Source organism: Sorghum bicolor, chromosome 6 (genome assembly GCF_000003195.3).
Source record: "Sorghum bicolor cultivar BTx623 chromosome 6, Sorghum_bicolor_NCBIv3, whole genome shotgun sequence".
NCBI lineage: Eukaryota > Viridiplantae > Streptophyta > Magnoliopsida > Poales > Poaceae > Sorghum > Sorghum bicolor.
The window spans coordinates 60,934,439-60,959,306 of record NC_012875.2 but is presented as its reverse complement, the minus strand read 5'-3'; the positions used below and the strand labels follow the sequence as shown (position 1 = coordinate 60,959,306).

At 45.0% G+C, this 24,868-nt stretch overlaps 3 protein-coding genes and 1 non-coding gene across 5 annotated transcripts; 2 read left to right on the top strand and 2 right to left on the bottom strand.

Moving 5' to 3' along the window:
- On the top strand, window positions 6,401-15,725 carry LOC8076518 (DDB1- and CUL4-associated factor homolog 1). Of its 2 annotated transcripts, none has more exons than XM_021463187.1 (14): window positions 6,401-6,840; window positions 7,465-7,555; window positions 7,653-7,769; window positions 7,884-8,059; window positions 8,161-9,025; window positions 9,177-9,274; window positions 9,371-9,794; window positions 9,881-10,480; window positions 10,557-10,739; window positions 11,198-11,725; window positions 12,200-12,310; window positions 12,417-12,535; window positions 12,631-14,161; window positions 14,767-15,725. In XM_021463187.1, exons 1-14 carry the CDS (start codon window positions 6,644-6,646, stop codon window positions 15,469-15,471), a joined length of 5,745 nt encoding a protein of 1,914 aa, XP_021318862.1. In that variant the 5' UTR covers window positions 6,401-6,643; the 3' UTR covers window positions 15,472-15,725. The 2 variants fall into 2 exon arrangements, with proteins under 2 accessions (XP_021318862.1, XP_002448829.1); XM_002448784.2 differs by having other exon boundaries at window positions 10,551-10,739.
- Window positions 16,063-17,868, bottom strand: LOC8076517 (serine/threonine-protein kinase SAPK5). Its single transcript, XM_002447332.2, has 3 exons — window positions 17,512-17,868; window positions 16,831-17,352; window positions 16,063-16,734 (listed from the first exon to the last, which is right to left on the bottom strand). The coding sequence occupies exons 1-3, from the start codon at window positions 17,629-17,631 to the stop codon at window positions 16,237-16,239; spliced, it is 1,140 nt and encodes a 379-aa protein (XP_002447377.1). The 5' UTR covers window positions 17,632-17,868; the 3' UTR covers window positions 16,063-16,236.
- Window positions 21,635-22,960, bottom strand: LOC8055472. The gene is made up of 2 exons (XM_002447331.2): window positions 22,108-22,960; window positions 21,635-21,920 (listed from the first exon to the last, which is right to left on the bottom strand). Exons 1-2 carry the CDS (start codon window positions 22,821-22,823, stop codon window positions 21,728-21,730), a joined length of 909 nt encoding a protein of 302 aa, XP_002447376.1. The 5' UTR covers window positions 22,824-22,960; the 3' UTR covers window positions 21,635-21,727.
- TRNAQ-UUG lies at window positions 24,797-24,868 on the top strand. The gene has a single exon. It is a non-coding gene; the product is annotated as a tRNA-Gln (tRNA).

Here is a 24,868-nt window from a genome sequence, read left to right as displayed (position 1 = left end):
CATATTTCTTTAGGACACCCATGAATCTCTCGAAGGGGAACATGTTGTGTAGGAACACAGGACCGAGAATACGAATCTCTTTGACCAGATGAACTAGGAGGTGTGTCATGATATCGAAGAAGGATGGAGGGAACACCAACTCAAAGCTGACGAGACATTGAACGACATCATTCTGCAGAGTAGCTAGTTGCTCTGGATTGATTGCCTTCTGAGAAATTGCATTGAGGAATGCACATAGCTTTACGGTGGCTAGACGTACGTGTGGAGGTAGAATTCCTCTTAAAACGACCGACAGCAATTGCGTCATTAGAACGTGACAGTCATGGGACTTCAAGTTCAGGAATTTCTTCTCTGGCACATTAATTATTCCCTTGATATTGGAGGAGAATCCAGATGGGACCTTGATGCTGCTAAGACATTCAAACATGCTTTCCTTCTCTTCTTTGCTCAGAGTGTAGCTAGCAGGGCTTAAGTAATGACGTCCATCATTTGTCTTTTCTGGATGCAGGTTGTCTCGTTCTTTCATGCGCTGCAAGTCTTGTCGTGCTTCAAGTGAATCCTTAGACTTCCCGTAGACACCCATAAATCCGAGCAAGTTCACACAAAGATTCTTTGTCAGGTGCATCACGTCGATCGCGTTGCGGACCTCTAGGACATTCCAGTAAGGTAGCTCCCAAAATATGGATTTCTTCTTCCACATGGGTACGTGTCCCTTAGCATCCTTGGGAATAGGTTCGTTGCCTCGTCCCTTTCCAAATACTACTTTTATATCCTTGACCATTTCGAGTACATCATCCCCGGTTCGATTGAGAGGTTTGGTCCGGTGGTCTGCCTTGCCTTTAAAATGCTTGCCTTTCTTTCGTACTGGGTGGTTCACAGGAAGAAACCGACGGTGGCCAAGGTACACGACCTTTCGACATTTTTTCAAAAATACACAGTCAAGGTCTTCATAACAATGTGTGCATGCATTATATCCCTTGTTTGACTGGCCTGAAAGATTACTCAGAGCTGGCCAATCATTGATTGTTACAAACAGCAATGCTCGCAGGTCAAAGTGCTCTTGTTTGTACTCATCCCACACGCGAACTCCTGGTTTGCTCCATAAAAGTTGAAGTTCCTCAACTAATGGCCTAAGGTAGACATCTATGTCATTGCCAGGTTGCTTCGGTCCTTGGATAAGCACCGGCATCATAATAAACTTCCGCTTCATGCATAGCCAAGGAGGAAGGTTGTAGATACATAGAGTAACTGGCCAAGTGCTGTGACTACTGCTCTGCTCACCGAAAGGATTCATACCATCTGTACTTAAGGCGAACCGCAAGTTTCTAGCATCATTTGCAAAATCTGGGAATTCTCTGTCTATCGCTCTCCACTGGGATCCATCGGCAGGGTGTCTCAGCATATTGTCTATCTTACGGTCTTCTTTATGCCACCGCAACAACTTTGCATTGTCCTTATTTCTGAACAGACGTTTTAATCGTGGTATTATAGGAGCATACCACATAACCTTGGCTGGAATTTTCTTCCTATGACGTTCTTCACCCTCAACATCGCCAGGATCATCTCGTCTAATCTTATACCGTGATGCCTTACATACTGGACATGCATCCAAATTCTCGTATTCCTCCCCACGGTAGAGGATGCAGTCATTAGGACATGCGTGTATCTTCTGGATTTCTAATCCCAAAGGGCAGACAACCTGTTTTGCTTCATACGTAGTGGTGGGCAATTCGTTGCCTTTCGGAAGCATCTTTTTTATGATCTTCAATAACTGCCCAAATGCCTTGTCAGATGTACCATTCTTTGCCTTCCATTGCAGCAATTCTAGTGTGGTATCCAGCTTTTTTTGCCCCTCTTCAGCGGTGGGATATAGCGATTTCCTGTGGTCCTCTAGCATGCGCTCGAACTTGGCTTTCTCTTTATCACTATCACATTCTCTTTGTGCATCACGGATGGCATCACCAAAAGCATCATCGCCCCGATCATCTTCTGCCGCCACCTCTTCTTCATTATCTCCCCCCATTGCAACATCATTGAAGCCACCGTACTGAGCAATAATATTGGCATGGTCCAATTCTTCTTCTTCTTCTTCTTCTTCTTCACCTTCATCCATTATAATCCCGCTTTCTCCATGTTTGGTCCAACAAATATAGTTTTGTACGAAACCAGACTTTAATAAGTGTGAATGAAGAGTTCTTGAGTTAGAATATTCCGTCAAATTCTTGCACACGGCACATGGACAGCACATGAAACCGTCCCTCTTATTTGACTCGGCCACACTTAAGAAATAGTGCACGCCATTAATGAACTCTTCGGAGCGCCGATCGGCATTATACATCCAATTACGTGTTACCATCTGCATTAAAGATAACATATATATTATGAAAACCATGCACACATATAGTTTCTCATCTTATTGCACAACATGTCTAAGATACATAGTTGATTAATTTAGGAAAGCTTGGCTACAACAAATACAATCGCAACTAGCATTAAAAAAACAAAACTAAAATGCACTTAAGCAACATAATTAGTTCGCGTCCGATCCCAACTATAATAGATAGATCATTCGCTTGATCAACATCATTGAACTTCTTTCGTCGGCTCACTGCCTCACCACCTTCAGCCTCAACCACCTGTGCAAAAGATTTCTTAATGTGTTCAATGTATTCTTCCTCCCAGTACCAACCTGTACATCCGCCGGTACCATCCCACTGAAATTAAAAGAGAGAATCAAAAGTTTAATTAATATCATTTAAAAAAATATGCACATATATAAGCAAATGTCTGGAAATAACTCACATTACGATCTGGACACTTGTAGAATATACGACCCTTGTTTACTCCCTCTTTCGACACTTTGTACTCCATCAAAATCTTCTGCCCACACTTGCCACAAGTAATGAGAGGGAGTTCCGGACGGTATCGCTTTTGAACCCGTTGAGAGACTGAAGACCCGGTCACGGTTGCCATCTACTATCCATACTCAATTTTAAAACAATTATAAATTCCACATTTACTAGTAAACATGTATGATACAATGGACATTATATGTAGTAATAAAAATAAATCAAGTGATATTAACAAACCAATTAATTTGAACTATCCTACTTTCTATGATCATAAAAATATACTATAATTCATTCTTGCAAAATACATTAAAACTAGGTCAACCATGAAATATGATATATATATATATGGATACTAATTCATGTGAATGATTCAAAATAACAAAGTGGATTTGAGCTAAAAAATGATGGGAACATCACAAGCCAAAAACAACATGAAAAAGACAAGAAAGGCTGAAGTTAGTCACCTCTAAGCGCGAAGAGACGATGACGGAGTCGAAGAAGATCAACGATGGGCGTTGGAGATGAAGAACAAATGAAGAACAAGCAAGAAGAAGCTTCAAGAACAACAATGGTGCTCTCGGTTTCAAATGGGCAGAGGGGAGGAGGGAGCCGGCCTATAAACTGGACCTTTAGCACCGGTTCAGGGAAAAAACCGGTGCTAAAGGGTTACCTTTTAGCACCGGTTTGTAACACAAACCGGTGCTAAAGGGTTTGCCTCGGCCCGTGGCTCTGGCCGGTGCTAAAGGGTCTCTGCCCGACGGCACATGTCAGTAACCGTTGGGCAGGACCCTTTAGCACCGGTTTGTAACACGAACCGGTGCTAAAGGGGTCTTTAACCCCGGGCCGCAAAAAGGCCGAGGTTTTTGGCTATTTTGGGCATCGACCAATGCCTCAGTCTGTAGTAGTGTAGTGTCCCCTATCAATGCTCCCCATCTTATATATATTCATCTAGCTCTCATCGATCAAAATTCCTTGGCTCAAAAGACCTTTAATATAAACTTCCTTTTAATTACAGAAATTCCCTCCTATCCCGTGGCTGTGCAATTTGTACAGATCGATCGAGGCCTAATAAGTTGAGAGTCACACACTCACTCACACCGTACGTGCAGTGTCATATCACCGTACGTACCGTGTCATCAAAAACTAATCGATCGATATATAGATTGTCGTGGGTCATCACCGTGTCCCACGGCGGGCGACGGATGGACTGCATCTGCATGCATAGATGATCTGCAGGAAGCAGCTATAAGGTCGCGTGATGATGCATGACAGGAATTGAAAGTCTATCGTGCGTGCGTGTGGTGTGTGTATCTGATCCCTCTCTATCTCTGACGGACAACGACGACGTCCGGCCGGCCGGTACGGTGATGCATGCAACCGTGCAATTATAACGGTGGTAGAATTGTGCGCGCGCGATGCATGCATGATCCGGCCGGCCGGCCAATCCATATATGCCAATGGGGACCGACGGCCGGCGAGAGCGAGCTGCTAATTGAAACAACGACGGCTGCTGCTGGGGCGGCCGCCGCCGGCCCGGCCGGGCGCGCGCGGCAGTGGCGCAGGCCGGCCGGGGCAGCTAGCTAGTGCACGCGCCACCCACCCACCCACCATATATATGGAATAATGGATATGGATGGATGGACGATATATACGTGCGCCGGCCCATGCATGCCCGATCGATCGATGCAGATATATTGCAGCAGCAGGCGCCCTTGTCGGGAGGGAACTTAATTGTACATACGGTCAGCATTCAGCACTACTACTGGATCCAGGATGCATGCATGGATCCGATGCATGCATGCAGCACTAGTTACGTTTACAGATCGATCAGGTCCTTGCCTGCCAATGCGCGCGGCTTGAGGCGTTCCTATCATACGCATGGTACGGTGGTAAATATACATATAGTGTCTGTACGTGTATCAACCAGGCCATAGCCCAATGTTATCACACCATAGCCGAGGGTTGTGAGATTCCCAATTTATTAAGCGTTTTCTCAATCCACATGATTTCTGTTGTGGCATTAGCCAAAGTCTTGTATTCCGCTTCAGTGCTAGACCTTGAGACCGTGGCCTGTTTTTTTGCACACCATGAAACGAGATTAGGTCCAACAAAGACAGCGAAACCACCGTTCGATCTACGGTCATCACAACACCCTGCCCAATCCACATCACTGAATGCACTCACCATTGTGGATGAGGATGGTCGAAACCTGATACCCAAAGTCAAGGACCCCCTTCACATACCACAATATGTGTTTGAAGACACTCCAATGGGTTTTGTTCGGTTCATGCAGGAATTGGCACACTTTATTTACTGAGAAGGAAATATATGACCTCATCAGGGTCAAGTATTGCAGAGCTCCACCCACACTGCGATACCTTCTTGCATCAACTGGTCCCAACCGCGCACCATCAGTAACACTCAATTTTTCAAAACTAGCCATAGGAGTATCGATGGGTTTTGACATCGCCATGCCAGCTCTCTGAACAACCTTAGTAGCATAGCGCTCTTGTGACAAAATCAGTCCGTCCCGTGATCTCTTGACTTCGATGCCCAAGAAGTAATGAAGATCACCAAGATCTTTGAGAGCAAAGTCTCGTTCGAGATCCTTGAGCAAAGCATTAGTAGTTTTCTTGGACGAGTTGGCCACTACAATGTCATCCACATAGACCAAAACAAATATAACATGCTGCCCTTTGCGGTAATATGACAAAGATGTGTCTCCTTTGGATGGTACAAAACCGAGTGACTCAAGCTTGCCACAAAGACAAGCATACCAAGCACGCGGTGCTTGCTTGAGACCATAGAGTGCCTTGTCGAGTTTGCACACCCAGGTTGGTTTAACTTTGTCAGCGTACCCAGGGGGCTGGCACATGTACACTTCTTCTTCAAGAACGCCATGAAGGAAGGCCTTCTAAACATCAAGTTGGTGAAGGAACCATCCCTTGGATACTGCAACAAACAATATAAGACGAATGGTGGCCGCTTTGACAACAGGACTAAAAGTGTCTTCATAGTCTATCATATACTGTTGCTTGAAGCCCTTAGCAACAAGTCTCGCCTTATAACGATCGACAGATCTGTTTGCTCTTTCATTTTACCTTGTAAACCCATTTGTAGTCAATGAGATTTTTGCCTTTTGGTGGAGGAACCAAGCGCCAAGTTTGATTGCGTTGCAGCGCTTGAAATTCACTATCCATGGCAGCAATCCATTTGGGAATTGAACTTTCTTTGTATTATATGGACGAAGATTGGGCCAACATGTGCAACCGAAAGTTCAAACGAATTGAACTTCCGATTTCAGTTTGTGGCCAAGTGTTAATCTAGTAGGGGCAACAAAAGCATAGCGGAGTGACGATGATGATAGTAGTAGGAAAAAGAAAAGAAAGAAACAGGAAAAAAATCCCCTCTAGTTCGTATGTTTAGTTGGGCCTAATTCTTATGGGCCGAAGCGAACCCTACTCAGCCCATGCCCATGGCGAGCGAAGAAGGGATTGCAGACCTGAGAAGGTTCGCGAGAGCAGGTTGCTTGCGGGCTGCGCTGCGCTGAGGCTGAGCGCCGCGCCGCGCCGCCTTTGCCCGTGCCTTGCCTTCCCTTCCCTTCCCTCGCGACTCGGGTAGGGACTCTCTTTCCCTCTTGGCTTCTTCCTCCCCCAACCTCCTCCTCTCCATCGATTCCATTCCATTCCATTCGAATTCGCGATCGCCAACCCACCCGCACCAACGCAGCCTCCTGCCCTACCCTAGGCAGCGCCAAACCCTAACCCTAATCGTAATCCCGCGCTCCACCAATGGCGGAGTCGGGGAAGGAGGCCGCCGCCGCCGCCGCCGCCGCCCCCGAGCCCGGGTCCGGCCCGCCGCACGAGGACGAGGATGCGCTGCTCGCCCGCGCCCACACCGTCATCTCCAGGATCCTCGACCGCGAGCTCGACCCCAACCCCCGCCTCCTCCACACCCTCGCCACCATGTGCGAGCTCCACGAAGCCAGGTCAGTGTTGCTGTGCCTCACTCAGTCACTGTCCGCTCCTCTCTCTCTCTCTCTCTCTCTCTCTCTCTCCCCTCCCTTCATTCCTCTTCCTTCCAGTTTATATATATCTATTAATTTAAATTCTGTTCTATTCCTGTGAGCCGATTCTCCCTCCTGTTAGTTAGATTGCTGCGTCCCGCTTCACTTGGTTACTAGGGCCTTCTAGTAGCCCTGCCTCCTGGCCGGGTTGCACCACCGCTAGTGTGCGTATGGCACCAACTCGCTCTGCTTTGGATATGCATATTACCTGCCCAGTTCCAGGCGGGAAGCTACATCCCTATCCCCGCTATCCGGCTATCCCTATTTCAAGTATTCTTGTCTGGCCAACTTTACCGCATTGACTGGATTAAAAGGCTGACAGACGGATATCGGCTACTCGTGCCATCTTTCTCGTGAGGCTTCATGCACTAATAACTAGTTCGATTTTTACCATGTGGATGTGGATGCAGGGCTTACGAGGCAAAACTGCCATTCACACTTTAATTCAGTTATTATGTGCAGCTAACCCAATGTTTAATGGCACAGACATAAGGAGTTGCAGACTTGCTTGTTGATTGCCTCCTAACCATTTGTTTGCCTCTGCAGATATATTGAGTTATGTGCAGCTGACCCAACGTTCAATAACACAAACACAAGGACCACATCTACAATTGGGAAGCTGGCCAATTTGCTCCGGGTGTGTAGCCTACTCTGGAGCTCTGTATGCATCAGCGTAATTTCATTTTGCCCATTAATTCTATAACTAAGCACTGTTACTTTAACCCTATCAACAGGACAATGACGAGTTTTACGAGTTGGTGTTTTGTAAGTTCTTGTCAGACACCTCCTACTCTGTTGCTGTACGTGCTGCCGCTGCTAGGCTGCTCCTGAGCTGTCAATCTGCCTGGACGGTTAGCTTCTCCTCTATGCATTTGTGTCGTGTACTCTTTCTGTTGTCTGCTCTCAATCTATTCCACCTGTTCCATACTGTGCTAAGCTTTTCATTCTGCCTTTCTTTTCTTCAGCCTCCATATCCCCACGTCTTTGAAGACTCTATCATAGATAATATTAAAAAGTGGGTAACGGAGGATCCTGAAGCGTCTAATGAATGTGAATGGAAGTATCTAGGAAAAAATAAACCCACAGATGCTGAGATGCTGAGAACATATGCGATCGGGTTGCTCGCTATGGCTTTGTGCAGGTACTGTTAGTGTCTCATCTGGTACTGAGTGTTATCCTTTTACTACCGAATTCATTATGATATTCATATGATTCTTGCATGTTTCAATTTTTTCACCTCAGCGGTGGGCAATTGGTAGAGGATGTCTTGACTTTGGGGGTATCAGCGAAGCTCATGCGTTTTTTGCGCATAAGAGTCCTTGGGGATTCCTCATCTTCTCAGAGAGATGCTAATCATCCACAAGACACCAAGTATCCTCGAGGCAGAGACGATAGTAGGGGTAAATCTCGTCTGGCCCAAGATGGTTCTCGATTGGATGGAACAAGGGTTGGGTATGGAGTATTATTAACCAACCCAACAGCAGAGAAGGACAATGAGCCTGGTGTTGGAATGAGGCAAGCATATGGAGAAAGGTCATTGGATGACACTGTTGCTTCATTGGATAATTCTGATGTCCCCGAGGCTGATTGGACCAATGATCGGTGTTATGGCACAAGTGTTTGTGACACAAAGTCAAAATATGGGGAAAAAAATTCTGTGACGAGGCTTCTTAAAGATGAAGAGATCAGTGAAAATGGCGAAGTGTTGAAAAGAAAGCTGGGTCGAGCGCCCTCGCGACTTAGAGTGAAGGGAAAATCAGGAGACAACTTGCCTGAATGTGAAATGACACCTTTATCACCAACCTCTGGATTGAGAATAGGAGGTCGGCCTACTAGAGACAGGAATGTGGTGAGGGTTGATGATCCAAAGAAGGCAACTGATGTGAACAATAGATCTGCAGGCCTCGAGTCGTTTAGCGCTATTTCCAAAGAAGAATACGAGGATCGGTTCAGGGATTGCATTATTGGTTTGAAGGATATATCTGACATTGTTTTGAAGGCAGTGAGAGCTGCTGAGGCTGAGGCCAGATCAGCAAATGCACCTGATGAAGCTGTGAAAGCAGCAGGTGATGCTGCTGCCGAGCTTGTGAAATCTGCTGCTTTGGAGGTATGGGAAAAAACATCTTTGAACTTGCAGATAGCTTGTTAGCATCCATTTCATACTCCCTCCGTTCCAAATTATAAGTCGATAATTTAGAACGGAGGGAGTATTTCATTAGTGACTATGTCTTATTATTGGAACGCTTGTACTTCTGCAGGTTTGGAAAAGCGAAAATAATAGTGATGCAGTTGTAGTAGCGGCAGAGAAAGCTGCATCTGCTGTTGTTGAGGCTGCAGTGTCAACTAGTGTCTCACGGTAATGGGGAGAAATGCTTACACATGCACATTATGTTTCTCATTGTTTTCTGTCACTGATCTGTTATTTATCTGAGAGTTCACTTTGGTGTTACAGAAGTGCAAATCAAGTTGGTGAAGAGCGTGCAGTGGAAGAAGCTGTCCAAACCAGTGAAGACCAGGATTTGGAAAATTTTGTTATCAGTGACAAAGCACAGCTCTTACAACTTAGAGAAAAATATAGCATCCAGTGTCTACAGATTTTGGGAGAATATGTTGAAGCTTTGGGTCCTGTTCTCCATGAAAAAGGTGTTGATGTTTGCCTCACGTTATTGCAAAGGGGCATGAAAGATCAGGAGGGACGTGACCACTTTGCTCAACTCCCTGATGTCCTTAAATTAATTTGTGCACTGGCTGCTCATCGAAAATTTGCTGCACTCTTTGTTGATCGTGGTGGTATTCAGAAGATCCTTTCTATTCCTAGAATTACCCAGACATATATGGGTCTTTCTGCCTGCTTATTCACTTTTGGGTCTCTTCAGGTAGACACAACCATACTACTTGTTCACGCAATCTTAATGCTGATCTGCTACTTCTCTACCATGCTAATCTTCTGATATGCTTGCAGTCTACCATGGAACGTGTTTGTGCGCTTTCCTCTGACACACTTGACAGTGTTGTTGAATTAGCACTTCAACTTCTTGAGTGCCCACAAGATTTAGCTAGAAAAAATGTGGCCATCTTTTTCGCTGCTGCTTTTGTGTTCAAAGCTGTTCTGGATCTATTTGATGCCCGGGATGGGATGCAAAAGCTTCTCGATATCCTATGTGGATGTGCATCTGGAAGGTCTGGCAGTAATTCTGGAGGAGCAGGATCCTCCAATGTAAATCAAAGGAATGATCGACCACCTGCTGAAGTTTTAACTGCATCAGAGAAGCAAGTTGCATACCATACTTGTGTTGCTCTACGGCAATACTTTAGAGCTCATCTCCTTCAGCTTGTTGATTCCATTCGGCCAAGCAAAAGCATCCGTAGTATTGCCCGGAATACTTCTAGTGCAAGAGCTGGCTACAAACCTTTTGACATTAGCAATGAAGCTATGGATGCTGTCTTTCGTCAGATCCAGCGGGACAGAAAGTTAGGCCTTGCTCTTGTGAGAGCTCGTTGGCCTGTGTTGGATAAATTTGTTGCCTCAAATGGTCACATGACTATGCTGGAGTTGTGTAAGGTAAAACACACTGCACACATGCATTGTTTGGTTATGTGGGGCTTTGTTTATAACCTGATTTGATTCACAGTTTCAGGCACATGGTGATCGGTATTTGCGTGACTTAACTCAATATGCAATTGGAGTTCTTCACATCATAACACTTATGCCACAGCCACATGTCCGCAAATCAATAGTGCAGGGAACATTAAGCAACAATCGTGCTGGTATGGCTGTTTTATTAGACACGGTGAAAAGTCTCGACTATATTGATCATGAGGTACAGCTTCACTTTGAAAATATGAGTATGAATTAAATTTGCAATTCCCTGATAATTTCTGTGTTATTTTAAATATCATGTCTTTTATCACTCAGTGAACTTCACAAATCTGCTTATCTTTTGAGCTATATAAACCTACATCATACTGTGCCCATTTCACAAACCCACCACTGCTTGGGGTACATTCTCACAAAAAGTACAACTTTGTGATCATTCTCCTTTCATGGTCAGCTGGGCCCACATGTAAGTGGCATCAGGCCAGCTGAGCCCAGGTCAATTTTGATGAACTGTGACTGATCTGGGCCTGATTGGTCATGAATGGTCACAAGTTTGTAGTTTTGTGAGAAGACTACTCCAGTATTGGCAGGTTTGCAGAAAGTTTGGTAGGCCTGTGATTATTAACCCAAGATATTGGTAAGGTTGTGAAAAATCTACTTTTCACTGTTTTTGTGAATCAGGTGATCTGTCCAGCACTGAATGTCCTCGTCAATCTTGTATGCCCACCTCCTTCTATCAGCAACAAACCATTGTCGACTGCCAATCAGCAACCTGCAGCTGCGCAAGCGCTTGCTTCAGAAAGCAGAGATAAGAACTTTGAAAAAAGTATTTTAGATAGGAATCTACTTGCAAATCAGGGTGAATCTCGTGAAAGATCTGGTGATGGCAACCCTGCTGAAAGGAACAATACCTTGCATCAAGGAACTCCTAGCACACCTGTTGTGCCATCTGGAGTAGTCGGTGATCGGAGAATAACACTAGGAGTTGGAGGTGGTGGTCCTGGTCTTGCTGCTCAATTGGAACAAGGATATCGTCAAGCTCGAGAAGTTGTAAGAGCCAATAATGGCATAAAAATTCTTTTACAGCTTCTTGGTTCTCGGATGGTTACACATCCTGTGGCTATAGATTCTATTCGAGCCCTTGCCTGCCGTGTCCTGCTTGGCCTGGCTAGAGACGATACAATTGCACATATACTGACAAAGCTCCAGGTATTGCATTACTTATCTCATGTCCAGTGCTATAAACCACAGTGGCAACTCATAACTATTGTTAACTACGATTCCATTGCAAGCTGAGTGCTCCCTCGGTTTTTTATAGGGCCTATTAACATTTGAAAAAGTCATCTTTATCAGCTCTTACAACCAAATAGTATAATTTCTTACATGTTTAGTGTATATAAGTTGTATCGATAGATTCATGTTTCCTGGATCTTTGAACAAGATATACGTTCTCTAGCAATCTCTAATATAATATGTGAAAATTTAGTAGTCAAAAGCATATTTTGGAAGACTTAAAAATCCTAATTTGTCCAGGCTTTTTCTTGATTGTGGCTTTGTGATAATGCAGATGGCATACTACTATCTTATGTCCTTGTGCCTTTTACATATAGCTCAAGACGATTAGTTTTGTCAAATAATTATTGAATGCGTACCTTGAAGATATTTATCCACTAATTGTTTCAGGTGGGAAAGAAATTATCAGAACTGATCCGTGATACCAGTGCCCAGACGTCTGGGGGCGATAATGGAAGATGGCAGGCTGAGCTGACCCAAGTGGCAATTGAACTAATTGCGGTAAGAGCTTTCATCTTATGTGATTACAGATATTAAATTTGCAGAAGAAACCCTCTAAACAGGCGAGGCTGGTTAAACGAGTACTGATCACATGATTCTTTGGCAGGTATTGACAAATTCTGGAAAAGAAACAACATTAGCGGCAACTGATGCTGCTGCTCCAGCATTGAGACGCATTGAGCGAGCTGGGATAGCCGCTGCTACTCCTATCTCCTATCACTCAAGGTTTGATTTCTGTATGATTGTTCTATTGCATTATCTTGCAGCTTTGAGTTCTTTCCTTTCCTTTTTTTCTTATTCTTTTTTTCGTGGGTGTGTAGGGAACTGATGCAGTTGATACATGAACATCTCCTTGGGTCTGGTTTCACTGCCACTGCTGCCATGCTCCAGAAGGAGGCTGGCCTTGCACCTTTACCATTGACAGCAGCAGTGCTTCCTGCCCACCAAGTTGCTGCCCTGGAAGCATCATCTGTTCAGCAACAGTGGCCCTCTGGACGTGTTCAGGGATTTCTCTCAGATAAAATAAATATGTCGACAGATCAATCTGCCCAGAGATCAGATTCTATCCTGCCTTCATCTAAGAAAAAGGCACTGACCTTCTCATCCAGTTTCTCACGAAGAGCTCTGTCTCCGCATCCTATTTCTGGTAGCAGAGCAAGCAACATCCTTAAAAGTCCTGTACCTATTGCGGCTGATATTGGAGATGCAGAAATGTTGAATAAAACACCACTGTCGCTGCCACTTAAGAGGAAGCTTGTGGATGTGAAGGATAATAATTCCGCATCAGCATCGAAGCGCCTCGCAGCAACTGATCAAATGTACCAACCATCTGCATTCCAAACTCCTGCTCCCACTCGCAAAGGTCTGTCGGTTGCAGTAGATTCTCCTACTTCATTTCAATGTGGTCGGACAAACTTCAACAATATTTCTACTGACAACTTGGACAATTCTCAAGGCACACCAGGAGCATTGACCACTACAGCACTTCCTGGTGTGAATGATCAACAATCAGGAAATTTGGAGCGTATGACACTTGACTCACTGGTTGTACAATACTTGAAACATCAACACCGTCAGTGTCCTGCTCCAGTTACAACTTTGCCACCACTCTCTCTTTTGCACCCTCATGTTTGCCCTGAGCCTAGTCGCAGCCTTAGTGCACCTGCAAACATAGCTGCTCGTATGGGAAGCCGTGAGATAAGTAGGCAATTTAGTGGGATACAGATACCTCGTAGGGATCGTCATTTTATATACAGTAGGTTCAAGCAGTGTCGTGTTTGTCGTGATGAGGCATCACTGTTGACTTGCATGACATTTCTTGGAGATGCATCTCGAGTTGCAGCTGGTAACCACACAGGTGAATTAAGGATATTTGACTGCAACACGGCAAATCTCCTAGAGACTCAAACGTGCCACCAACATCTTGTTACAATGATGGAGTCGACATATTCTGGTGGAAATGAGCTGATTCTCACATCCAGCCTAAATGAGGTTAAGATCTGGGATGCCTACTCGCTATCAGCAGGGCCTTTGCACACATTTGATGACTGCAAAGCTGCTAGGTTTAACCACTCTGGAACTTCATTTGCTGCCCTTTCTACTGATACAGCTCAACGGGAGGTTCAGTTGTATGATGTACAGACATATACCCTTGCTACACGGCTTCCTGATAACACTAGCAGTTCAGGTTCAGGCCGGGGTTACGTACAACCCATTATACATTTCAGTCCTTCAGACACAATGTTGCTTTGGAATGGAGTGCTGTGGGATACGAGGCAACCAACTCCTGTTCATCAGTTTGACCAGTTCACAGATTACTGTGGTGGTGGATTCCATCCAGCAGGAAATGAGGTTTGTTTTTTTGTCCCTTGAACCATACTAATTAATCTCATTTACTTGTATGTTTTGAGCCGTAGTGTCTTTGTATCCATCTCATAGCATGTTATTGTGGGTTTATGGCATTCTTAACATATCACTTCTCTCTCATGACTATGACTGTAGGATTGTTTGATATACTTTCCCTTCTTCCATGACCTGTTTAGTTCAGCAGCATATCCAGCTAATGCCATTGTATCTCAATCTTGTCCCATTTTTTATTCAGTAACAGATTTTCTGGATTCAACATAATCTTATCTTTTGAGCCCAAACAAAGTATCTCAGTAAACAATGTACAGATAACATTTTTTAGAACGAGGAGTGCATGGAGTAGCAAAACAACAAGAGCCTTACAAGGCACTAAAAAAACTGTGGGCTATTGAAAATAATAGCGCATTTGTCACCTAATTTTCTTAAGTGGGGTGGAAATTTATCATAGTGCATGGGTATTGATGATGATGATGAACAATGGTCTGAAAGGATAATTTATCCACTGTGACTTTGCTACCAATATATCTGTTGCGCAGAGGAACTTGTTGCTAGTGTTTTCGGCTCCTTATCTGTTGTTGAATATTGTATAGGTGATCTTAAATTCGGAGGTGTGGGATCTGAGGAAGTTTAAGCTTTTGAGGAGTGTTCCTTCCCTGGACCAGACAGTAATAAAGTTCAATGGAACTGGTGATGTTATCTATGCCATCCTGAGGCGTAATCTTGAGGACGTGACAGCATCCATCAATGCTCGTAGGGTCAGGCAACCTCTTTTCCCTGCATTCCGCACGATTGATGCGGTGACTTACTCAGATATTGCAACCGTCCAAATCGACCGCTGTGTACTTGATCTTGCCACTGAGCCCAATGATTCTCTTATTGGGGTGGTTGCTATGGACGATCACCAGGAGCTTTTCTCTTCTGCTCGTTTGTTCGAAGTTGGCAGGAAGCGGATAACTGATGATGATTCAGATCCAGAGGACGCAGGTGAATCTGATGATGAGGACGATGATGACAATGATGACTCTGATGATGATGTTCTTCTTGCGCCAGTGCTGGAAGGGGATACAGATTCTGAAGAGTTAAGCAGCAGTGGCGATGATGGTGATGAAGATGGTGGCGACGATATCCCCAGTTCGGATGACATTGAAGATGACCCAGAGTTCATTGATGATGGCGGTGACTTTGAAGGGGGAGGGGACTTGATGGATCTTTTGGGTGACGATGAAGGGGAGGACGACGAGAGTGATACGATGGAATCCTTTAGCAGTGGCGACGAGGAGGGTTGGATCATGTAGGAGTGTTGGATAATGTAGGTTTTGTTCTGCTGCCCTGCTGAAGAACATGGAGCATGGCCATGTACAATTGAATATTTATACGCTCACATTATGCTTGTAATTATTTCCTTCCTCTAGGGGTAGCGCAGCTCCTGCTGGGGAACTTGGAACATAATGAAGTGTTGAGGCCTTAGATGATGTAAGTAAAGATGGGAAAGCTTTGAGTTTTGCTTATCGATCGATCGATTAAAATTTATTTAATTATTTTTTATTTATTTATGGTGTGAGCTTGCTTTGCTCTGCTGACTTTGGTTGTTATGCTCAGTTTTGAGTGTCACTGATGAAGTTGCAAGCATCAGGACTGACTATGTTATTTGTGCTAGTATCGACTTTTGTCTAGGCACGGTGGAGGCTAAATGCTGATACCTGTTTTCCGAAGATCCAAAGTGTCAGTTTCTTCTGTTTTTCTTATAGGATGAGAGAATCGAATCAAATAGCCCTATCACTGAATATGTGCCTTTCATGTGTACCATGTGCATTATTGTGTCGTTGACAGGCATGTTGGTATATATAGATAGATAGATAGATAGATAGATAGATAGATGAAAAAAATGCAGGGACTGAAAAATGCATCTGAATCTGAATTGAAACCAGGGGAGCGTTGCGGGGTTACAGGTGCGCAATTTTTTCACAACACAAAACTGACTGCTAAGCTTAAGCTGTGGTGGTGGGTTGTTGGCAATTGCCAAGAGAGGAACTGAGAGAGAGAGAGAGGTGTGTGCCATGTCAGATTTGGAGCCTGCTCATGTCGAACTCCCCGCTGGCGTGTACCTGCCGCACCGTCCTGTCGTAGTCGTCTTCTTCCTCGGGCTCTGCTTCTTCCTCGTACTGGTCGTCGTCGTCGTCGGAGGCGGCGTCCCAGCCGTAGCCGGAGACGGGCCTCGCGGGCTTGGGCAGCGTCTGCGCCTCCTGAACGATCCTCATGATCTCCTCCACGCTCTGCGACGAGTAGGCTGCTGGTGCCACGGCATTGGCATTGCCATTGCCATTGGCATTGCTGCTGCCGGCGGCGGCGTCTCCCACTCCCCGGCGGCTGTAGTAGGCTGCCTGTGCCTCCTCCTTGAGCTCCCTGGGCAGGTTTTTGAGGTACCATGGGTGGCTCTTGATCTCGCTCATGGTGATCCTCTTGTAGGGGTTCTGGACGAAGATGCGGGAGAGGAGGTGGCGGCAGTTGTGGGAGACGTGCACGTACTCGGGGATCTTGTACTGCACGGACATGATGCGCTGCCAGAAAAAAAAAAAAAAGAAGCAAATTTCCTTTCAGAAGAAAGGAGCATTTGCAATTGCAGAAAATTAAGAGAAAAGAGTAGCACTAGGGACCGAGATTGTCTTTCTGAAGTTCTTTGGATCCTTTGGATCCTCGAACGGGTAGGCTCCGACGAGCATGACGTAGAGCGTGACGCCGCAGGACCATACATCTGCGTGCTTGCCGTCGTACTCTCGTCGCGACAGGACCTCGGGGGCGATGTAGGCCGGCGTTCCGACCGTTGACTTGGGCCTGGAGTGCAGCACGGAGGACTTGGAGTATCCAAAGTCGCAGATCTTGAGGCGCGGCGCGGGGCTGCCGTCGAGCAGCGTGTTCTCGAGCTTGAGGTCCCGGTGGCAGATGTTCATGGCGTGGCAGAAGCTCACCCCGCACACCAGCTGCTGGAAGAAGTAGCGGGCCTCGTCCTCGTGGAACCTGCCGGCCTCGCAGATGCGCTCGAACAGCTCACCGCCGGCCGCGTACTCCATCACGATCGCCAGGTGCGTCGGGGTCAGAACCACCTCCTTGAAACGGATGATGTTGGGGTGCCGAAGGGAACGGTGGTTAACGATCTCGCGGAAAACGTTCTCGTCGATCTGCTTGGATTGGATTGGATTGGATTGTTTCACTTTCAGGCATCCATAGCCCATAATATAGATACAAGGAAGGAATAATCCATCGACTAGACTAGATAGATCAGATGGCAAAAGGAAAGGAAATGAAAGGACTCTACTTCTACTTCTACTTCTACTCACCCTGTTTCCTCGCTCTATGAACTTCATGGCCACGAGCTCCCTGGTTTCCTTGTTCCTCATGAGCTTGGCCACCCCGAAGTTGCCCGCCCCGATCTCACGAACGGGCTCGTACTTGTCCATGGGATTGGTTGGGATCCCAGCTGTCCTCCTCTGATCTCTGCTGCACCTGCACGCTTTCTGTGCAGGAACGCACCTCAACCACAAGCTTAGCTTATCAGGGCAGGGGCAGGGGCTATGGTGGAGGCGTGGTGGGAGGGATCGAGAAGACGAGGAGAGGAGGCCCCGGCGGGCGGAGATAAACAGCGACGACAGGGGGGATGTGTGGGTGGTGGGGTGCCCTCTTTCTCTTTGTGGAGCTGAGCTGATGAGTCAGTCCAACCAACGACGGACGGAGCAGGTGCTGCCGCTGCCGCTGCCGCCTTTTCTTTTCTTTTCTTTTCTTTTCTTTTCTTTTCTTCCTCTCCATCCCATCCCATTTGCTTTGTCTGTAACACTATGCAGGCTAGATGGGATGGGATGGGATGGGATCGGCTTGTATTCTAGTCGTTATTTACGATGGCGATGACGGTGCATCCATCCTGTCCAGTCCAGTCCAGTCCAGCCGTCCAGGCGGCACGCACTTGTTGTAAGTAATACTAATAATACCATCACGAAGACGCAGAGGCGCAGAGCAGATGAAATGAGCAATGCATATACACCAACCGAAAGGGACCTCGCCTCATCTCTCTGTGGCTCTGTGCATCTATCACCCTAGTTCGTTCCTTATCCGTGAAGTGAATAGGATTTCCAATACTAACTAGTGCTGGTTGCCTGACCTAATTATATCTAGGAATACTAGTATGATGGCAGCCTTGCCCTTGCCCAGCTGCTGCCTCTCATCAGCCCACCACCACCACCACCACCATCGCTTTCAGTACATACACACACTGCTTACCTGCTCCCTGGATTAGCTAGATTAGATTCAATCACCAGCAAGAGCACAGGATTCTGCATTTAAAACACACCTGAATATACACGGCATGGGAGTACATGCGAATTGAAGCAAGTTGCTGTTGGTATATACCATATACCACTACTGTAGAATAGAATATGCAACTTCGAGTGGAGCGTCACTTTCTCAATGGTTTCAAGAACAAAGATCACCATCATAGAACCGGAGAGGAGACTGACTTAGTACAATATATAGCCGCCAATAGTCACCAGTCAGTGTCTGAGCTGAGGTGTTTCCCTTTCCCCCCCTTCTTCTTAACATCTTTACTTCCGGTACTGTTGGTTACAGTAGGGAAGGAACACAAGCTACAGGAATTTCTTCTAAGGCCTTGTTTACTTCCCAGAAAATTTTACAAAATTTTTCACATTTCCCGTCACATCGAATCTTTAGACGCATGCATGGAGTATTAAATATAGACGAAAATAAAAACTAATTGCACAGTTTGGTCGAAATTGACGAGACGAATCTTTTGAGCCTAGTTAGTCCATGATTGGACAATATTTGTCAAATACAAACGAAAATGCTATAGTGTCCATTTCCCAAAATTTTTCGAAACTAAACAAGGCCTAACATAGTACATATATAATACACAATACGTAGACTAGTTGCCAGCAGCAACATATAGAAAGTCGCCCAAAGACTATTCCTAGGATAAAGACTAGTTGCCAGCAGCAGCAGTTGCAGTGGCAAACTGGCAATTCAAATCTTCTCGCTTGATTAGACTTTCAGTAGTGTACTAATATTATTACTAAGCTGCAGCTGTTTATTATATATAAAAGCGGGAGGACAAGATTGAGCAGGCAGATTGAGTAGCCTTTTGCAGCGTCGGCTAGTTCATGCCTGCATTGATTCAGAGCCAGGTCATTAGTTTCTAAAATTTTTTAAGATTCTATGTCACATCAAATCTTTAGACACGTGCATGAAGCATTAAATATAAATAAAAAAGATAACTAATTGTACAGTTTGTCTGTAATTCGCGAGACGAATCTTTTGAGTCTAGTTAATCTATGATCGAACAATAATTATCAAATACAAACGAAAGTGCTACAGTAGCAAAATCTAAAATTTTTCGCGTTAGTACTTCCACATGCGCGCACCAACGATGAATCCGACAGCCAAGAGTGCATTGCCTTGCCTTTTCAACATCCATGCATCTTCTATTTCATTTGTGGTGGAACCTTGCCATTGCCAAGCGGACGGTGCCCTTGTATTTTCCAATACTTATTCTAAAAAAGAAACGATAATATTAACATTCTTGTTAAGCCTGGTTTGACAACACTTCAATCTGGCCCAATACAAATGGATCCGGATGGATTAAAGTGTACTCAAACAAGGCCTTAGGTGGCCGGTCATGTTTCGTCTGTCCATGATGACATGGCTACGATGATAGAACCGGTCTCAAGACCCGGCGCCTCAAGTTAAACCTCGAATGGATTAACGCTAGGTGTACTGTGAAAACGGACTCTTCTAGTTTTGAAGACTTTCTTAAATAAATAATTTGACTTTACTATCGTGTAACCCTCGCGAAGACGATAGAAATGCAGATGTAGGATGCCTAATTTGGTTTCGAGCCCAGGTGAGAGAATTCCAGGCCAATTCCTAACCCTTTGAGCTTTGACAGCTAGATCCGAGTTAGGAGTTGTATTTTCACAAGAGATTTGTAAAGGTTTCGACTTCTAATGAAGCACAAGACCTTCCCACCTACACATGAAGGGCCACCAATGTATCTAGCAATCGATCAAAACATGATACGATCGACTTAACTTTTCGACCATTTCCAAACATAGTATTTATTGTTGTACAAACTCCTCGGGTCGATGGTGTTTGTAGGCATTTTAGGTATCCTTCCAACTCTAGAACAACCCTTGGTGCCACTTCCCGATGAGCTCCTTCCTTGGAGGGTTCTTAGTTTTTTTTTTCATAGGAAATCTATGGAAACAGGTCTGGCCGATTTCCGAAACAAGTCTAATTGGTTTTCTTGGGTTCGTTATGAGCCAATCATTGCGTGATTCAAGCGATCTGCCTCTTTTAGTGTGGGACCAGATTAGTGCCAATACTTTTGCAACTCCATTGGGGATGGATAAATCGGCCACTATGGCCGGTAAGATACATGTCCCTTTGAGATTGATCCTAAAAGCATCATAAGGACGACTTTAGAGATGCTATCGGGCGAGGATTATATGGCCTTTGAAGATCTCAAAAAGAAGATCCAAGAAGATCCAGGTCAACAATGGCAAAAACATGGATATGTAGGAGGTTATTTTAATATGTCAAATGTGGCAATAAGTAGAGGGTGCAAAGTGTTGACCTTCAATCAACTTTAGCTCCTTGATTAGTTCTAAGAGCACCTTTGGCAGCGCTCCTAAGCCACTCTCACTTGCTCCTACTCTCGCTTTCCACTATTGTTGCTCCCTTGCACTCCATGCTTGGAGCGGTGCCGTTTGGTAGGAATCCACGACAGCTCCAGCTCCGAACCATGGAGCGAAAGAGGAAAGTTTGGCTAGATCTCGGCGATGGAGAAGAATAGAGGCGAGAGGGAAAGAAGAGCAGTCTGGATCTCTGTGATGGAGAAGAAAAGAGGTGCGGGGAAGAGAAGGGTAGGCTAGATCTCACCGACAATAGGCTCAGAGGCGATGGTGATGGTAGGCTTGAAGACAACGGCGTAGGGTGTGCCGGCGGTGAAGGGGGAGTAGTGCTTTGTTGGAGGAGAACAAGGGCGCGTCCGCGGAGATGGACAACGCATTGGAGGCAAGGACATGTTCGGGGGAGTGGGTTTTTTTCGCTCCCAACCTGACGTGCAATTTGTACGGAGCGGTGGAAGCGATTCCCACGCAGACCGGCATGAAGCTGAGGCATTCGGCTGCGCTCCGCTGATTCTCACGAGGAATGGAGCGGCACGAGCGCTGCCAAAGGGGCCCTAAGTTTGCGTAGACGATCAAGGAGAAGGAAGTCGTAGGATCTGATTCCATGGGAAGAAGGTGAAGATATAGAAATCACACGATGCATGACTGATACTAGTACTTGAAATCAACAAACAAGCTAGCGGTGACAAATTTGTATGTGTAGCTTGCATTGCATATATAATACTATTAGGATCGAAATCGACTAGAAATTTCAACCGGAAAACAACAATAACAAAAAAAAAATCCATTATTTGCCAAATCAAAAACACCAACCACTGATAGGTGAATTGGTTATATATTGTAGTTGATTCAATGAGCTTAATTAGAACGGAGGCATGTAGCACTGCATCCAAATGTCATGCGACTTGATCCTAAAGAATGCTGAGGTCTCCCCGAACATGGCCTCCTTCATCTTCTCCGGGCTCTTGAATAAAATGATCCCATGCTTGGAGTCCTGGCCTGTGCATGGCTGCTCTATTTCAACGCGCTCGATGTGACGCGGAAACCCAAAAACTCTGCACAAAATTAACCCCCACGTACGCATGAAGGAAAAAAAAAACTAATCCTCCTGCTAGAGGAATGAACAGAGAGCATATATATATATATATATATATATATATATATATATATATATATATATATATATATGGAAATACAACAACTCCATCAGATGAGCTAGCACGCACATACATACATACATACCCTTCAAAGTGGTGGATGATGTCTTGTGAGCTTATACCATGGGCACGACGACCGGCCTTCTTGGACACGGAGAAGGCAAGGAACACCATCCTCGAGTCCTCGGGGGGCGTGGTGGACATGGGGACGAACCGCTCCATGAGCTCTAGAGCTGGAGCTGGTTGGCTCATCAGACTGGAGTGAAGGTCGTCTTCAAAATCACGCAGCATGGCGTGAAGGTGTTCGTTGAAGACAAGTGCGGCGACGGTGTCCCGAATGACGGCGACGCCACGTGCGACGACTTGTTTGTGGACCTTGAAGAATCTGAAGTCGAGCAGCCTGCCTCCTCCACCGCAGAGGGACACGATGGTGGGGATGTTACAGACGAGGGGTTCCGGCAATGCGTCGTCAGGCTCATCAAGGAGGTAGCTGTATAGGCCATCTGCCTCCTTGATGAGCAGAGCGAGTTGGTAGTGCTTCTGCTGCTTATTGCAGGGGTCGTCGTCGTCGTCTCTGCTCATCATCTCCTCCAGTACTTGTTGGAGGACTTTGACACCAATGGTCGTCTCCATCCAGAGGAGGAGGCAAATCACGTTCTTGGCAACCTCAAGCATGGTTGGACGAGCGAGAAGCCGCTTGTACGCCATACGAGCCCTGTCGTTGGCGTCCAGCATTTCCCACACCCGCAAAACCTTGTTGTTGTTTGTTGGCTTTGACGACGACGACCCGCCGGCGGCCATGGTGATTCTAAATGGACATGAGAAAGGATCGACGATCAGTCCACCGGCCGGGCCGGGTACCAACCAGGTCGTAGATATAGAGGCAGCCAGGCAGACATTATGAGAAGGAGAGGCTGCTTGTGCTCGCGATCATATCTATGGAGATATGGAGTATTAATAATTGATTAGCGTTCACACAAGGTCGTCGTCACTGATTTGATTGACCAGGAGATACGATCGAATAAACTAAGCAAGTCAATGGATGTTACCACCACCGGCCTAGCTAGCTAGATATATATTGTATACACACAAAATTAAATGGATTAATAAAATTGCTTTATTAATTTAGAGACATAGCTAGTGTAAAACCAATACTATATATATATATCTATGTACAAGTGCCGCGTTTGAGCCGAAAACACATGGAAAGTTGAACTGGGCGGTGGGAAATCGCGAATGCATATGCCGGAGCCGCATTTGCTCAAACGCGCGCGCGCGTTGGCCACTCCCGGCCCGGGCCTAGTTTCAAATTTGAAAATCCAACTTATTTTTAATTCGTCATGTCAAATATATGTTTGTCCTAGTAGCTAATAATACTTACTACTAGTAGATACGAATTAATAGGTGAACCCACCTACCATATACATATCTCAAGGATTTCCTCTTATGGTCAACTAACGCATTTATATTTGCAGATTTCAAATGACGTATATATTGAGGGATATATATCTCTCGGGATTCCCTGAAAAAAAATTGACAAATAAAATAAAAAATACAAAATAGAGGGGAGGATGCAGGGGGGCTGCGGCAACAGCACGCCGCGGTGGGACCACAAAACCACGTCAGCTCTCGTGCATGATAATTTACGACTAACTAAAAAAAGTCATAACTGTCCAAATAAATTTTTATTATACCATCAGATTTCTTGCAATCAATCTTTCAAAACAAGATTTCACATAGATATATTTAAATATATTTTTAATAAATATTTATCCTATAAAAATATAATATTTTTTATTGAGCACAAACAATATTTTAGGTTCAGAGAATAATATTCTGTCTTTGTAAGAAAAATATTCTCAGATTATGAGACCAGTATTCTAGTATTAGAGGTTTGGTATTGGTATTATAAAATACATAAAAATAAATAAATACATAACATAAAATAAAAAATAAAATTTAGAGCAAATCATAAGAAAAAAAAATAAAAAATGTAACAGAGAAACATTAAAAAGAAAATATCACATGGATACTTTTTAAACATCCTAAAACAGACTATAGAATATCATAGGTACGCTAACTGAACATCACTAAATACACTGTAAAACATCACTAAATCTATTATAGAACATTGTATACATATTACATAAATATCACTAAATAAATCATAAAACATCATATGTATATTGTGTGAATATCACTAAAAACATTATAGAACATCACATGAATACTATAAAAATATTACAGAATACAGCATAGAACATTACATGTATAACATACGAACATTAAAAAAAAACATATAATATAAAAAACACTGCAGTACAGGTTGAGCGGCATGGTCGTCGCCGATGGAAGGAAGAGGACGGTGATGGGGATGATGCCGCCGGCCGGTCTCGAGGTTGACCTGCTTCAGGATGCCTGCCCTTCACCGTGACGTACGGCCTCGCCGATGCCGCCGGAGGACGTGCCGAATGAAGATCGATGTCGTCCTCCACCTCCACCTCCACGTACGCGCAGCTTAATTCTTGTGCTTGTTGCATTGGTCGTCTTGGACTTGGACCTGCAGGACGCGGGAGGCGCTTTGAGTTGAGGACGACGGCGATGAAGCTGGGAAATAAAGGGAGTGCTGCTGCGTCGGCTGGAGGAGGAGGAGGAATGGGCAGACACTGTCCAGCTTCTGTGTTTCCATGATTATGAACACCTATCCTGGTGGTCTGAGAATCGTTTCTTTATTATATATAATAATTCTGTAGGAAATAAAAAATAAACAAATTGGTTCCATGGTGTAGTGGTTAGCACTCCAGACTTTGAATCTGGCGACCTGGGTTCGAATCCCGGTGGGACCT

What these genes read in the sequence shown, in the direction of transcription:
- LOC8055472 (XM_002447331.2), bottom strand. Translation starts at nt 22,823, where the DNA reads ATGGCCGCCGGCGGGTCGTCGTCGTCAAAGCCAACAAACAACAACAAG. An exon ending in ATCATCCACCACTTTGAAGG is followed by an intron (nt 21,921 to 22,107) that starts GTATGTATGTAT and finishes AATTTTGTGCAG; the next exon opens with AGTTTTTGGGTTTCCGCGTC.
- LOC8076518 (XM_002448784.2), top strand. Translation starts at nt 6,644, where the DNA reads ATGGCGGAGTCGGGGAAGGAGGCCGCCGCCGCCGCCGCCGCCGCCCCC. An exon ending in TGAAATCTGCTGCTTTGGAG is followed by an intron (nt 9,026 to 9,176) that starts GTATGGGAAAAA and finishes GTACTTCTGCAG; the next exon opens with GTTTGGAAAAGCGAAAATAA. An exon ending in CCTATCTCCTATCACTCAAG is followed by an intron (nt 12,536 to 12,630) that starts GTTTGATTTCTG and finishes GTGGGTGTGTAG; the next exon opens with GGAACTGATGCAGTTGATAC.
- LOC8076517 (XM_002447332.2), bottom strand. Translation starts at nt 17,631, where the DNA reads ATGGACAAGTACGAGCCCGTTCGTGAGATCGGGGCGGGCAACTTCGGG. An exon ending in TCATAGAGCGAGGAAACAGG is followed by an intron (nt 17,353 to 17,511) that starts GTGAGTAGAAGT and finishes CAATCCAAGCAG; the next exon opens with ATCGACGAGAACGTTTTCCG. An exon ending in ACTTCAGAAAGACAATCTCG is followed by an intron (nt 16,735 to 16,830) that starts GTCCCTAGTGCT and finishes TTTTTCTGGCAG; the next exon opens with CGCATCATGTCCGTGCAGTA.